Here is a 15,661-nt window from a genome sequence, read left to right as displayed (position 1 = left end):
GTCAAAGGTAATGAATGTTTTATATTTTATTTCTGCGTTTTGTGTAGCGCCGGATAAGCAAAGTCTTTGTTTACGTCGCATTCAGGCATTTTGGGGTGTTGCATGCTATCAGATAATAGCTTCTCATGCTTTCGCCGAAAAGCATTTTAAAAATCTGACTTGTTGGCTAGGTTCACAACGAGTGTAGCTTTAATTCAATACCCTGCATGTGAATTTTGATAAAGGTTTGAGTTTTAACGAGTACATTTAGCATTTAGCGTAGCGCATTTGCATTTCCAGGTGTCTACTTGAGACATCTGCGTCTCAAGTAGGAGCAAGAAGTTAAGAAAGGCATTGATATTTATGGTTAAGTACATATTGGAGTAACGACAGTCGTTGATTGATTGTTTTTTATAAGATAAGTTTAATGCTAGCTAGCAACTTACCTTGGCTTACTGCATTCGTGTAACAGTGGTGGTGCAATGTAATCAGGTGGTTAGAGCATTGGACTAGTTAACTGTAAGTTTGCAAGATTGGGCTGACAAGGGAAGAGCTGACAAGGGAAGAATCTGAGCTGACAAGGGAAGAATCTGTCGTTCCTAAGCCGTCATTGAACGACTGACTTGCCTAGTTAAATAAAGGTGTAAAAAAAAAATCTGCACCCCAAAATACCGATTTCCGATTGTTATGAAAACAACTTGAAATCGGCCCGAATTAATCGGCCATTCCGATTAATCGGTCGGCCTCTAGCCCTAACCCATCTGGACAAGAGGAATACCTATGTAAGAATGCTGTTCATCGATTACAGCTCAGCATTTAACACCCTAGTACCCTCAACTCGTCATTAAGAGACCCTGGGTCTCGACCCCACCCTGTGCAACTGGGTCCTGGACTTTGTGACGGGCCGCCCCCAGGTGGTGAGGGTAGGAAACATCTCCATCCCGCTGATTCTCAACACTGGAGCCCCACAAGGGTGCGTTCTCTGCCCTCTCCTGTACTCCCTGTTCACCCATGACTGCGTGGCCATGCACGCCTCCAACTCAATGATCAAGTTTGCAGACGACACTACAGTGGTAGGCTTGATTACCATCAACGACGAGACAGCCTACAGGGAGGAGGTGAGGGCCCTCTGAGTTTGGTGTCAGGAAAATAACCTCGCACTCAACGTCAGCAAAACAAAGGAGATGATCGTGGACTTCAGGAAACAGCAGAGGGAGCACCCCCTATCCACATCGACGGGACAGTAGTGGAGAAGGTGGAAAGTTAGAGCGCCTCTTCAACCGCAGGAGGCTGAAGAAATTTGGCTTGTCACCAAGAACACTCAAACTTTTACAGATGCACAATCGAGAGCATCCTGTTGGGCTCTATCACCGCCTGGTATGGCAACTGCTCCGCCCACAACCGTAAGGCTCTCCAGAGGTTAGTAAGGTCTGCACAACGCATCACCGGACAAACTACCTGCCCTCCAGGACACATGCACCACCCAATGTCACAGGAAGGCCAAAAAGATCAAGGACAACAACCACCCGAGCCACTGCCTGTTCACTCCGCTATCATCCAGAAGGCGAGGTCAGTACAGGTGCATCAAAGCTGGGACCGAGAGACTGGAAAAACAGGTTCTATCTCAAGGCCATCACTGTTAAACAGCCATCACTAACATTGAGTGGCTGCTGCCAACATACTGACTCAAATCTCTAGCCACTTTAATAATTAGACATTGGATGTAATGGATGTAATAAATGTATCACTAGTCACTTTAAACAATGCCACTTTATATAATGTTTACATACCCTACATTACTCATCTCATATATATATACAGTGCCTTGCGAAAGTATTCGGCCCCCTTGAACTTTGCGACCTTTTGCCACATTTCAGGCTTCAAACATAAAGATATAAAACTGTATTTTTTTGTGAAGAATCAACAACAAGTGGGACACAATCATGAAGTGGAACGACATTTATTGGATATTTCAAACTTTTTTAACAAATCAAAAACTGAAAAATTGGGCGTGCAAAATTATTCAGCCCCCTTAAGTTAATACTTTGTAGCGCCACCTTTTGCTGCGATTACAGCTGTAAGTCGCTTGGGGTATGTCTCTATCAGTTTTGCACATCGAGAGACTGACATTTTTTCCCATTCCTTCTTGCAAAACAGCTCAAGCTCAGTGAGGTTGGATGGAGAGCATTTGTGAACAGCAGTTTTCAGTTCTTTCCACAGATTCTCGATTGGATTCAGGTCTGGACTTTGACTTGGCCATTCTAACACCTGGATATGTTTATTTTTGAACCATTCCATTGTAGATTTTGCTTTATGTTTTGGATCATTGTCTTGTTGGAAGACAAATCTCTGTCCCAGTCTCAGGTATTTTGCAGACTCCATCAGGTTTTCTTCCAGAATGGTCCTGTATTTGGCTCCATCCATCTTCCCATCAATTTTAACCATCTTCCCTGTCCCTGCTGAAGAAAAGCAGGCCCAAACCATGATGCTGCCACCACCATGTTTGACAGTGGGGATGGTGTGTTCAGCTGTGTTGCTTTTACGCCAAACATAACGTTTTGCATTGTTGCCAAAAAGTTCAATTTTGGTTTCATCTGACCAGAGCACCTTCTTCCACATGTTTGGTGTGTCTCCCAGGTGGCTTGTGGCAAACTTTAAACGACACTTTTTATGGATATCTTTAAGAAATGGCTTTCTTCTTGCCACTCTTCCAAAAAGGCCAGATTTGTGCAATATACGATTGTTGTCCTATGGACAGAGTCTCCCACCTCAGCTGTAGATCTCTGCAGTTCATCCAGAGTGATCATGGGCCTCTTGGCTGCATCTCTGATCAGTCTTCTCCTTGTATGAGCTGAAAGATTAGAGGGACGGCCAGGTCTTGGTAGATTTGCAGTGGCCTGATACTCCTTCCATTTCAATATTATCGCTTGCACAGTGCTCCTTGGGATGTTTAAAGCTTGAGAAATCTTTTTGTATCCAAATCCGGCTTTAAACTTCTTCACAACAGTATCTCGGACCTGCCTGGTGTGTTCCTTGTTCTTCATGATGCTCTCTGCGCTTTTAACGGACCTCTGAGACTATCACAGTGCAGGTGCATTTATACGGAGACTTGATTACACACAGGTGGATTGTATTTATCATCATTAGTCATTTAGGTCAACATTGGATCATTCAGAGATCCTCACTGAACTTCTGGAGAGAGTTTGCTGCACTGAAAGTAAAGGGGCTGAATAATTTTGCACGCCCAATTTTTCAGTTTTTGATTCGTTAAAAACGTTTGAAATATCAAATAAATGTCGTTCCACTTCATGATTGTGTCCCACTTGTTGATTCTTCACAAAAAAATACAGTTTTATATCTTTATGTTTGAAGCTTGAAATGTGGCAAAAGGTCGCAAAGTTCAAGGGGGCCGAATACTTTCGCAATCTGCATCTTGCCTATGTTGCTTGGCCATCGCTCATCCATATATTTATATGTACATATTCTTATTCATTTCTTTACACGTGTGTGTATAAGGTAGTTGTGAAATTGTTAGATTACTTGTTAGATATTACTGCACGGTCGGAACTAGAAGCACAAGCATTTCGCTACACTCGCATTAACATCTGCTAATGATGTGTATGTGATCAATAAAATATGTTTTGAAGACTCGAGGCTGTAATCGCTGCCAAAGGCGCTTCAACAAAGTAAAGGGTCTGAATACTTATGTTAATGTTTATTTCCATTTTTTTTATTTGCAAAAATGTCTAAACCTGTTTTTGCTTTGTCATCATGGGGTATTGTTTGTAGGTGGATTATAAAAAAATTAAAAATCAATTTTAGAATAAGCCAGTAACATAACAAAATGTGGAAAAAGCCAAGGGGTCTGAATACTTTCCGAATGCACTGTATGTTGGTATAGGTCAGTGTTGATGCTTAATGTAGATATTTTACCCTTATGACATCAATATCCCTATTTGCCCAGCTGTAGTGGCTGCAAAGGTTGAGGTCAAAGGTGAGCTGTCATAGCAAAATCATGGTGTGTTATTTCACATATTAGTCATTGATTGTCAATATCTTTTTATTAACTGTTTGTAGCACCTGGCAGTTTAGGTTAAAAATGGTTAGGCTTAGTTTCTACTCTGTTGGTTATGAGCAGGGGTGTAGATCAGATGTTGCTATGCCATAACTGTCTGTCCTGCTAGCTAGGCCTACTTGTCGTCTTGCTCATTCAGTTGTCCTTACGCCACACGCATGCCTAACACAGGGTAGCCTAGTGGTTAGAGCGCTGGACTAGTAACTGAAAGGTTGCAAGTTCATATCCCCGAGCTGACAAGGTACAAATCTGTCGTTCTGCCCTTGAACAGGCAGTTAACCCACTAGGCCGTCATTGAAAATAAGAATTTGTTCTTAACTGACTTGCCTAGTTAAATAAAGGTAAAATAAAAAATAAATGCAAATTGTAGCAATGTTCTAGGCCTCTACTTGTATTTTGTTTAATACCTCAATCAGGTTGCTGCCAATAAAGTTTATGGTGGCAAATAAAAGCAGATACGATCCTTTTCCGTTGACAATGTAATGAAGTAGGCTGGACATTTTTCTTCTGAAGTAGCTGTCATCCCTGAGATCCCTGAGATGACAGCTACTTCAGAATAAAAGTACTTTGAGGCAACATCCGTCTCAAATCATTTGCGAATGGCAGCCAAAAATAGCCTTTCTGTGAGAAACAAGAGGATTGCAAAGAAATACAAAATACTTAATTTAGCCCAGTACTGACAAAAGGCATTTTTGGCTGTCACATAGTGTTAGTGTCTGTGCTGAAAATTTGGTTGATCTTTCCATCTCTGACAGACTGTTTGAACACTGAACAAAAACGTAAACATGTAAAGTTTGGTTTCATGAGCTGAAAGAAAAGATCCCAGAAGTTTTCCCTAAGCACAAAAAGCTTATTTCTGACAGGTGTGGCAAATCAAGAAGTTGATTAAACAGCATGATCATTACACAGCTGGGTACAATACAAGGCGACACTAAAATGTATAGTTTTGTCACACAACACAATGCCACAGATGTCTCAAGTTGTGAGGGCGCGTGCAATTGGCATGCTTACTGTAGGAGTGTCCACCAGAGCTCTTGCCAGAGAACTGAATGTTATTTGCTCTACCATTTATCATGCTGAAATAAGTGGAGTATTTTTCTCTACGGTCACTTAGTAGCCTAGGCCTACTTCTGCCCAAAATACTTGTCTTTTAATCAATCTATGTGATTTTGTTTCACTGAATCTCCATCTGTAGGCTATATTTGATTAGTTATGATGCTGGGCAAATAAGTTGGTGGTGTAGCTCATCAATTCGTTTGCACATCTATCACTGATTTAGAAACATTTAACATGCAATGTAAATCAAGTGTAGGCCTATTATTGAGCTCGCGTATAGGAAACTTCAAAAGCCCGCGGAGGTTGTGAAATATGAACACGAGACGCGAATGCTTTTTAAAATATATGTTGCTATTATTTTCTATGGGTCTCATGATGAAGATACTCTACTCCTGCTTCTTAACGAAGCAGAGTTACGGTAGGAAAAGAGTTGAGACGTGGATCAAAAAAGCATGGGCTTGCCTTGGGCTCTGTTTCAAAATATCACTTTTTTTGGTTGGCATAAAGGAAGTTGTGGGAAAAATATTATTTTTGATCATTTGTATATATTCTTAGCCTACTACAAAATGTGTATTGTATGTGATCAGGGTAGCCTAAGCGTGTCTTGTCTTTTTCATGGACAAATTAACTTTATTTCATGTGCATGGTGCAGCCATATAAACTTACACACTATTCCTATACATATTCTTATTTCCAGTACAGTTAAATTAAATCTTTAGAAAGAGGTGGTGTGGTACAATTTTGTATGTTTTTATTTTTTTTAAAGCTAAACTAGCTTTTTGCCTGTTTGTAAATGGTACAACATGAGAAAACGGGAGCAGGAGAGTCCAGCTGTGTATTGACGAGTCGTGTTTTATATTGAAAGTCATTATTTATTTTGCTTCAATGGAGTGATCAGAGGGGCGTGCTACTGTAGTTTTCCTTCACAGAAAATACATTAGTGCAACACATTCAGTAGAAAATAACTTAATTTTCATCAGATGACAACAGAAGTGCAACGCTATTTGGCTGGCAGCCACAAGTAAATGAGCTTACACTGCAAATGTAACACTGTGCGCTGAGAGTCGGGAAGCAAGTTCAGGGAGTGAGTGCTTTAATACAATAAACGGAACATAATACTAACACTAACAGCACACAGACATGAAACTGGAACAAAGACTCCTGGGGAAGGAACCAAAGGGAGTGACATATATAGGGAAGGTAATCAGCGAAGTGATGGAGTCCAGGTGCGCATAACGATAGTGACAGGTGTGCGCCATAACGAGCAGCCTGGTGACCCAGAGGCCGGAGAGGGAGCACACGTGACAGCAAAAAGGATGCGTTGCCAATGTATTTCTAATGTTTGCCATAAAAGGAATGTAGCCAGCTACATTTTTATTAAAGTTAATTGTGCATTTTTACCAGAGAAGAGTAGCTCCACATCAGTCAGAGCGCTGTCTGCTGATAGAATGCCAATTGGTGAATCTCATCTGAGTGTAGAAGGCCGAGCAGAAAGGCAGAGCAGAAATTACAGTAAGAAGCATTTTAAATCTGTGTTTACAAAATGCAGACATATTTATTACGCATTCTTATTTTCTGTGTGAAAAACACAGAATTCTGTGTTAACACGAACCCTAAGTGTAATTTGCTAGTTATCTGAGTGGCTGAATTAATAAGGCGACGGGGCATCGTATAGTGTTTGCATTTTTGTTTTCTTAAAAAAATATATAAAAAATTGGTGGTACCTTTACCCCTTTTTCTCCCTAATTTCGTGATCTTCAATTGGTAGTGGTACAAGGAAATCCCGGCCTGCCAAACCCTCCCCTAACCTGGACGACGCTGGGCCAATTGTGTGCCGACTCATGGATCTCCCGATCACGGCCGGCTGTGAAACAGGCTGGGATCAAACTCAGGGCTTTAGTGACGCCTCAAGCACTGCGATGCAGTAGACCGCTGTGCCACAGAGAGGGCCGTGTTTGCTTTCTGCCGTGTTTGAGAAGTCAACGCCCTTTGGATGAGTTATCTGTACAGCTGCCACTGCTATCTGGATTTTCTTGCGTTTCCCCCCCCCCCCCCCCCCCCCCCCCCCCCCCCTCTCCCTATTCTCCAAGCAGAGCAGGCAGCCCGTTGCTGTCGCGACTCCAGATTCCACACAGACACAGCGTGTACACTTGCTGCACCAGAGATGGTACTGTTCTTCCTTCAGACAAGTATGCGTCAAAGCCTTGTTCATTTGCACAATGTCTCTAGTTCACAGTCTAAACTCACCAAAAATAACATTTGGTAGCTCCTACCTATCTGTAACTTATGAGCTGGATTGCCTGTCTTTGCAATAATTGTTTTACCGTTTGTACTTGTTAGCATATTTAGCTTAGCAGTCTCCATGGAAATTGACTATTACTTGTGCTAATTATGTCAGCATTCTGGTAATAGATGCCGATTGGGCTTTTTTTTTTGTCGCCCACTTGTGTATTCGCCCACTTGTGTATTTAACCTGTAATACCGCAAATCCTGAGATGAGAGAAGGATGGTATGAAAATCTGGGTACCGCCCAACCCTACTGCAATGCACAGGAGACCATTAGCTTAGGCCTCCAGTGTTTGCCCCATATGCATTTCAATCGTAGACGTCACTGTAGATGTAAAGATGTATCCCCCAGGGAGACCCATTCACCACCAAGCAGGAAGCCCCCTGCTAAGTCTGCCACTGCTCTTGGAAAAAAAATCCTGGAGGAAACACTGGGCTTCAGTAGGTCCTATTTGACATGATGGATGCCTCATATGCAGAGTCCCTTTACCCCCTTTACTCAAGTAATTGTGAAGCCCCCTTTCTCTACAGAAATGGATAGACTGTTCACAAGTAATTGTGAAGCCCCCTTTCTCTACAGAAATGGATAGACTGTTCACAAGTAATTGTGAAGCCCCCTTTCTCTACAGAAATGGATAGACTGTTCACAAGTAATTGTGAAGCCCCCTTTCTCTACAGAAATGGATAGACTGTTCACAAGTAATTTTATTTGAACTGATTAGAGTTGAGGCTGGACCTGAGCCAGTGGAACATTGGAGCTGGGGCTTTAGTGAATGGCCTACAGACAGGCCAGATAGCAGAGGTAATTCATGGAAACAAGCTTTACTGGTTAAATGTCTCTGCTTGTCCAAGCTTTGGAAGTGTGGTTGTTGTTAAGCAGTTGGAAACCCTTGACTTGGCTACTCACCAGTTCCAATGTAGAACAAAGGTGATTACAAACAGACTGCTTTTTCAGTGTTGGGGCACCACCAGCTTTAAGGGAATCAATGGGGTAAGCTTAGTTTACTGCTAGTCTGATTTTGCTTGTAGCCTTGTGCCACCATTTACTGTTTCCCCTCACAACAACCTATAGAAAAAGGTTCCCCCCCAGCCCAAACCACCTCCTAAGCCTCTCCCTGCTTGTCTCTGGGCTGTGCTGGCTGTTCAGGGGAAGTCTCTCCAGGCCACAGCCAGTCTAAGTTTTCCCCATGTTGATCTGTGTGAGATCAGCAATATGTAATCGTCTTTAGCTCAAGCCTCCCATGGCATTAGTAGTCACCGTGTGTGTGGCTGAATGTGGTGTGTGTGTGCCCCAGCAGGGCTAATGTCCTGCTCAGCAGAATGTGGTGTTGAGTTTCACTGCTGCCTTCTGTTAGGCTTTGTTTTAATCAAATGGATTTCAGATAGAGGCTCTACAGTTTATGTATTTCATTATTCATGTTTGCCATGCTTCTGCACTTTACTACTCAGTCTTGGAGCTTAATCCCAAATGAATCTGTGCTGGTCTACTTGTCAATAGTGTATTGTGGTTGTAAATGATCTGTAGGGGTTTTGTGTAGGCCCAACCTTTACATACAGTGCATTCGTTACAGCCTTCTAAAATGGATTACATTACATTTTTTTCCCTCATCAATCTACACACAATACTCCATAATGACTAAGTGAAAACAGGTTAAGACATTTTTGCAAATGTATTAAAAATAAAAAAAATAAACATCCCTTTATTTATGAAAGTATTCCGACGCTATGGGGCATCCTGTTTCCATTGATAATCTTTGCGATGTTTCTACATCTTGATTAAAATCCACCTGAGGTAATTTCAATTGATCGGACATGATTTGGAAAGGCAGACACCTGTCTATATAATGTCCCACAGTTGACTGAATGTCAGAGCAAAAACCAAGCCATGAGGTCGAAGAAATTGTTCGTAGAGCTCCGAGACAGGATTGTGTCGAGGCACAGATCTGGGGAAGGGTACAAAAACATTTCTGCAGCACTAAAGGTCCCCAAGAACACTGGCCTACATCAATATTAAATGGAATACGTTTGGAACCACCAAGACTCTTCCTAAAGCTTCAGACCCCTTGACTTTTTCCATGTTTTGTTACGTTAGACTTATTCTAAAAATGATTTTTTTCCCTCAACAATCTACACAAAGTACCTCATAATGACAAATGTTTGCAAAGTTTCTCCCATTCTTCTCTGCAGATCCTCTCAAGCTCTGTCAGGTTGGATGGGGAGCATCGCGGCACAGGTCTCCAGAGATGTTTGATCGGGTTCAAGTCCGGGCTCTGGGTGGGCCACTCAAGGACATTCAAAGACTTGTCCCGAAGCCACTCCTGCGTTGTCTTGGCTGTGTACTTAGGCTCATTGTCCTGTTGGAAGGTGAACCTTCGCCCCAGTCTGAGGTCCTGGTTTTCATCAAGGATCTCTCTACTTTGCTCTGTTCATCTTTCCCTCGAGCCTGACTAGTCTTCCAGTCCCTGCTGCTGAAAAACATCCCCACAGCATGCTGCCACCACCATGCTTCACCATAGGGATGGTGCCAGACATGACACTTGGCATTCAGGCCAAAGAGTTCAATATTGGTTTCATCAGACCAGAGAATCTTGTTTCTCATGGTCTGAGAGTCCTTTAGGTGCCTTTTGGCAATCTCCAAGCGGGCTGTCATGTGCCTTTTACTGAGGAGTGGCTTACATCTAGCCGATCTACCATAAGGCCTGATTGGTGGAGTGCTGCAGAGATGGGAGAACCTTCCAGAAGTACAACCATCTCCACAGAGGAACTCTGGAGCTCTGTCAGGAGGACCATCAGGTTCTTGGTCACCTCCTTGACCAAGGCCCATCTCCCCTGATTGCTCAGTTTGGCCGGGCGGCCAGTTCTAGGAAGAGTCTTGGTGGTTCCAAACTTCTTCCATTTAACAACGATGGAGGCCACTGTGTTCTTGGGGACCTTCAATGCTGCAAAAAATGTTTGGTACCCTTCCCCAGATGTGTGCCTTGACACAATCCTGTCTCGTAGCTCTACGTACAATTCCTCATGGCTTGACTTCATGGCTTGGTTTTTGCTCATACACTGTCAACTGTGGGACCTTATATAGACAGGTGTGTGCCTTTCCAAATCATGTCCAATCAATTGAATTTTCCACAGGTGGGACTCCAAGTTGTAGAAACATCTCAAGGATGATCAATGGAAACAGGATGCACCTGAGCTCAATTTCAAGTCTCATAGCAAAGGGATACTTATGTAATAAAACACTTTTTTACCTGTGTTTGCTTTGTCAATGGGGTATTGTGTGTGTGATTTAAAAAATATATATATTTTTAGAACAAGGCTGTAATACTGGGACTGCTTGACACACACATCTGTCGACCAACAGACTATCGACCAGTTGACTATTTGGAATCAGCCCTTATACACACGTAGTTTCTTGTTTTGAAAAACAATGAAGATTTAAGAACAGGTCTTTTAAATACTTCAGGGTGTATGTCTGTTGCTGCAATGACAACATACTCAGTGCCACACCTCCTGTGTGTGTGACTCAGTGCTAACCTCCTGTGTGACTGTGTGTGTATCTTGCCAGACTTCAGCCATGGCCACGGCAGGCGCAGGACCAGGCGCAGGACCAGGCACAGCAGAGCCAAATCGGCCAGGCCCCCAGAGGAAGATGTCCACCACAGGGGAAAGCCTGTACAAGGTGCTAGGCCTAGAGAAAGGAGCTTCCGCTGATGACATCAAGAGAGCTTACAGGTAACATGCTCTCGTGGTGTGACTACCATTTAATGTGATGACTGTTGTTTGATCAAATTAACTATGTTTAATTATTATGTGATTAAATTAATCATATAACAATGAACTCATTAGCAGTCTTGGGGCACCACGGGAAAGTTATTTAACGAGTTGCTATCTCCCGACTTAAACTCTAAATGTATAAATATATCTTACCTCAATAACAGTCAATTATGAATTATTATTACCTCATATCAGTCTTATTCTGAACGTCATCGACCGTACAGAAATACTAATAATCGCACAGAAATACACACAGTATAGATTATATTGATTACTAACATAATGCAATGTAAAGTCCCAAGTTGACTAACTAAGCATGACGGGGTGGGCGGCTGCTACTGCTGCCATCTTTGATTCTCACCCAGGAGTGAGAGTCATGACAGTCCCCCTCTGGTCGTTTTAATCTTGTAATTATCTTGCAAGTTGCACACCACCATAAAAATGACCACGGGATGTCCTGGTTGTGGATCCAGGACATCCCGTGGGGGGGGGGACAATACTCAGGCTGTCTCTGGTTGTTATAGCCACATAACTGGTAAGCCTGTTTCTCCATTTCCCAATGAATTGGTCCATCAGACACAAAATAATGGACTTCTAATGAGTTATAAGCTCTCTATAGGATTCAGAGTTTCATATAATTCATATGTGACGGCGTGGACTAAGATGAATGAATTCATCCATCTGTCCATCCATCCATTTACAGGAAATTAGCATTGAAGTACCACCCAGACAAGAACCCAGACAACCCGGAGGCTGCAGATAAGTTTAAAGAGATCAACAACGCCAACTCCATCCTGAACGATGACGGCAAGAGGAGGATCTACGAAGAGTACGGCTCCATGGGTCTCTACGTGTCCGAGCAGTTTGGAGAGGAGAGCGTCAAATACTACTTCCTCATGTCCAAGTGGTGGTTTAAGGTGAGAGAGAATACCTCATAACCCCTGTAAAAACACCTTTTAGTCTAACAGGGTAATAGATTGAATACTCAGGTGACCTTGACCCTCTGGACAGGTTATCCTGGGTGTAGTCAGGACTGCAGTAGCCTCTGACAGTGGGGTGATTAACCCATCCTGAGTCCCAGCCTACTGTCTCTGTCTGTGATGACGCACTGACTGGATTGCTTTTACAACCATGTCACTCACACACTGTATTAGACATTACTATGTCTACTCCATTCATTAGACACCCTTCTATCTGGTGGTGGGAGTGCATTGACAGTCTATTAATTGTGTGGAAGTGTATTATTGCTTTGAAAGGTGTCATCGTTACCTCCCTCTGAACCTGTCAGTGTACTGTGTTTTTCTGTTTGTCAGTTAGACCGCTGGCGTCAGGTGCAAAGCGGTCTTTATTTAGAACGGTGTTGTGTGTAGTTGTGCTCAGTCACTCTGAGATGTGAGGCCTTTGATGCTGAGTAGAGTACAGTAAGTAGAGTGGTTGAGATGCAGAGGGGACGATCCAGTGACTGTCTCACAAACCTCACTCTGCTTTTATCTACAAAGAAAAATACAAAGCACAGGAAATTACAGGGAGAAACCAAACCGCCACACGTATTTATACCCTAGAAAGCACAGTGCAATAGGATTATTAAGCGCACCACACATATTACATTGGATATGTAGCATTGAAAAGCAGAGAGCTCTGAGGGCAAAGCCACTGTCTGAGCCAGGAGGTCTCTGCTGCTAGCATCCACTAGCTTCTCTCACTGGGCCACCCTGTAGATCTGAGGCCAGATATGTAGAGGTTCTCATGGGAGCAGGATGACGGCGGGTGGCTGTCCTGACTGACTGCTGTGTGTTCTGTCCTTGTGCTGCAGACCATGGCTGTGTGCTGCACTGTCTTCTCCTGCTGCTGTTGCTGCTGCTGTTGCTGTTTCTGCTGCGGGAAGTGCAAGCCGCCGGAGGAGGATGATCACTACCAGTATGTGGACCCAGAGGACCTGGAGGCCCAGATCAAAGCAGAGACGGACGGAGGTGAGAGCACGCTGGGAAGGGGGTGGGGTTGTGTATGAGAGTGGAGGGGGGATTTTGGTTTGATGGTGGGTAGTCTATGGGAGAATGTTTGGGGCACCAGTAGGTGGGCTGGGGACTGAGAGCGTGGTGCTACACATGCATGTATATTATAGACTCTCTGCTATAGTTGGACTAGAGGTCATGGGGAAGGTAGCCGATTAAATGCAGTATGCCCCTCGGTCCCTGTCCTTCTCCTGAGTCCTTGGCCCCTCCACTGTACCTCAGCGGCAGGCAGCCTCGCAGATGTCAGTTTTTCAGCCTGAATTAACGCTGTCACTTCCTTTCAGAGCATAGGAGCCGGAGAGAAGCCGATTAGAGGGAGGAGAGGCGGGGAAACCGCAGAGCACAGATGGGGCTAGAGCTGCCAAACAGAGATGGGGGGGGGGGGTGAGGAGAGAAGCGTCGGTGTCTAGCTCTGCTAGGCAGAACTCCCGGTCTACAGCACCTGATCCTGCTCTGGAGGTTGAGGCTGAAGGCTAGCCCATAGATTACCTTAATGAAGCAGAACAGCTAAAAGTGCATGTATTTATAGCTCACACACACTGAATGAGAGACTGCTGGCTCATATCACAGAGGATATGTGCTTTGTATCACAATCCTCCTATACCACAAAGCGAACAAATCGCTAATGAAATGTTGTTTGGTATTTCTGCAGGTCAGCTTTCTGTTTGAAAGCTATGGATGTAGTGTACAATAACGTAAACATTAACCGTTAGAAATGTCAAGTGTTACTTTTCTTCCAACATTTCAAATTCAACAAGAAGCTTTGTTTTACCCTCTACCATCCAGGTCAGAACAGGGACAGGGGCTGGGACAGAAGTGGATTAATAGCACATCCTCAGATCTGACAGGACTGTATTGTCTGCCTCTGCCTCCTGTGTCGTGTCCTTGACTGGTTGGTCTGAGGACATGACTCGGCTCCTTGACTCATGTTGCCTGTTAACACGGCAGCAGGAGAGCTCAGATCACTCAATAGCAGACAGTCCCAACGACTATACTTCTAAATGCCTTGTCAGAGTGATCAGCGACCACGGTGACCCTATAGTCATGACCCTAAGCCCAAATTGCTGTCGCACTTTCAGTATAAGAAGTTATGAAATGATAATGCATTGTAATTTACTATTTGTTTCAGAGATATTTGAATGTTTAGGCGAATACCTAGGTGACATGAATAACCTAACAAAAAACAGGAACTGTGCTTCATTTACAGTACCTGAAAACTAACCAGGACATGAGAAGCTAACAACCCCAGGGCGGTATGGGGATAACACATCAGTATACTCTGGCCCAATGAGCAAGACAGGTTAATCTCGTTCTGACAGAGTGGTGTTTTTGTACGTTTGTGTTTTGATCTACCAGGTGACACGGTAATCATTGTCCAGCCCATACCTGTAGCCGTACCTATAGCTGTATCGAGCCCTGTGGCTGAGAGCATCAGCCTAGGCCCTGCCATCAGCCTAGGCCCTGCCAGTCCAGTAGGTGACAACCCGACCAGTCCAGTGGCTGCTGAGAACCCAGGCGAAACGCTGCCGGAGTCTAAATGACTCGTAAGCCCCCCCCACCTCCGTCTGCCTGATGTACTGGCTGTACTCATCCCATCTGCATGGTGTTGTCCATCCGTTACGCCCCAGACCAACCCGTTTCACCGTACTGTATTAGTTCGTAGTGACACATGTTCTGCTGTTTGGTAGTTCGACTGGCTCACTAACCATCTATTCTGTTTGCCTGTCAGTGCTGCATGATGTCATGGCTGTTACTTCAAAATATTTTCAGCACGGCCACATGAGCTTACCTTGTACATAATGTCTCTGCAACCTTTTCATAACAATCATTTCAGTGAATTGATTGCTAAGTATTTTGATTGTGTTTGGTCCATCATGAATGTATCTGCAGTAACTATTTGCTGCCTTGGTTATAAAGTGGATGTCATCTCTTTATTAATTAGGCCTAATAAATGGTAATTAGATAAAGCCTAATCTCTGCCCAGTATCCCATTACCTTAACAGCAAGAACACAGTGGCACTTAGGGCTGGATTCAATCCGGAAGATCCGCGTTAAAATGTAAAGGTAATTTGTGATTGATTTAGACATTTTAACGTGAATGCAGTCTCTGCGGGAACATTGCCTATAAATTTAAACTGAGCTATATGGCATTTTCCGCGAGGAGACTGCGTTCACGTTAAATGCTGCATATGTCGGCTCAATCGGAAATTACCTTCAATTCCACCATACGGATTGAATCCAGCCCTTAGGCAACACAGGGCCCCACAGCAGCCAAGTATTCACTCAACCCACAACACATTAGCTGCCTCCAATAAACAGTAGCAGTCTATTTATATGAAACATCAATGAAATGTCAGGCTGGTTAGTTGAAAACCTAGCCTGTGGGTATGTGCAGGACAGAGAGCCATGTTTTAAAAGCACAGTCCCTTTTTGTCATGAGCTAACACAACCCTGGGATCCCCCTGGGGCCTGACGTAGAGGT

General features: G+C 43.7%; 1 protein-coding gene across 4 annotated transcripts in view; it reads left to right on the top strand.

Annotated features, from left to right (window-relative positions):
* LOC139407159 (dnaJ homolog subfamily C member 5-like) overlaps positions 1 to 15,661 on the top strand; it is a 34,325-nt gene that overhangs the window by 12,077 nt on the left and 6,587 nt on the right. For 2 of the 4 annotated variants that reach the window (XM_071150659.1, XM_071150660.1), the window contains exons 2-5: positions 10,959 to 11,125; positions 11,871 to 12,084; positions 12,981 to 13,137; positions 14,536 to 14,723. In XM_071150659.1, the coding sequence (XP_071006760.1) occupies positions 10,968 to 11,125; positions 11,871 to 12,084; positions 12,981 to 13,137; positions 14,536 to 14,720 (714 nt within the window). In that variant the 5' untranslated portion in view covers positions 10,959 to 10,967 and the 3' untranslated portion in view covers positions 14,721 to 14,723. The remainder of the gene's footprint in view (positions 1 to 10,958; positions 11,126 to 11,870; positions 12,085 to 12,980; positions 13,138 to 14,535; positions 14,724 to 15,661) is intronic. The other 2 variants (XM_071150658.1, XM_071150661.1) reach the window with 2 other exon arrangements.

This window comes from Oncorhynchus clarkii, chromosome 4 (assembly GCF_045791955.1).
Source record: "Oncorhynchus clarkii lewisi isolate Uvic-CL-2024 chromosome 4, UVic_Ocla_1.0, whole genome shotgun sequence".
NCBI classification, from domain to species: Eukaryota; Metazoa; Chordata; class Actinopteri; order Salmoniformes; family Salmonidae; genus Oncorhynchus; species Oncorhynchus clarkii.
This window is presented reverse-complemented; position numbering and strand designations above follow the sequence as displayed.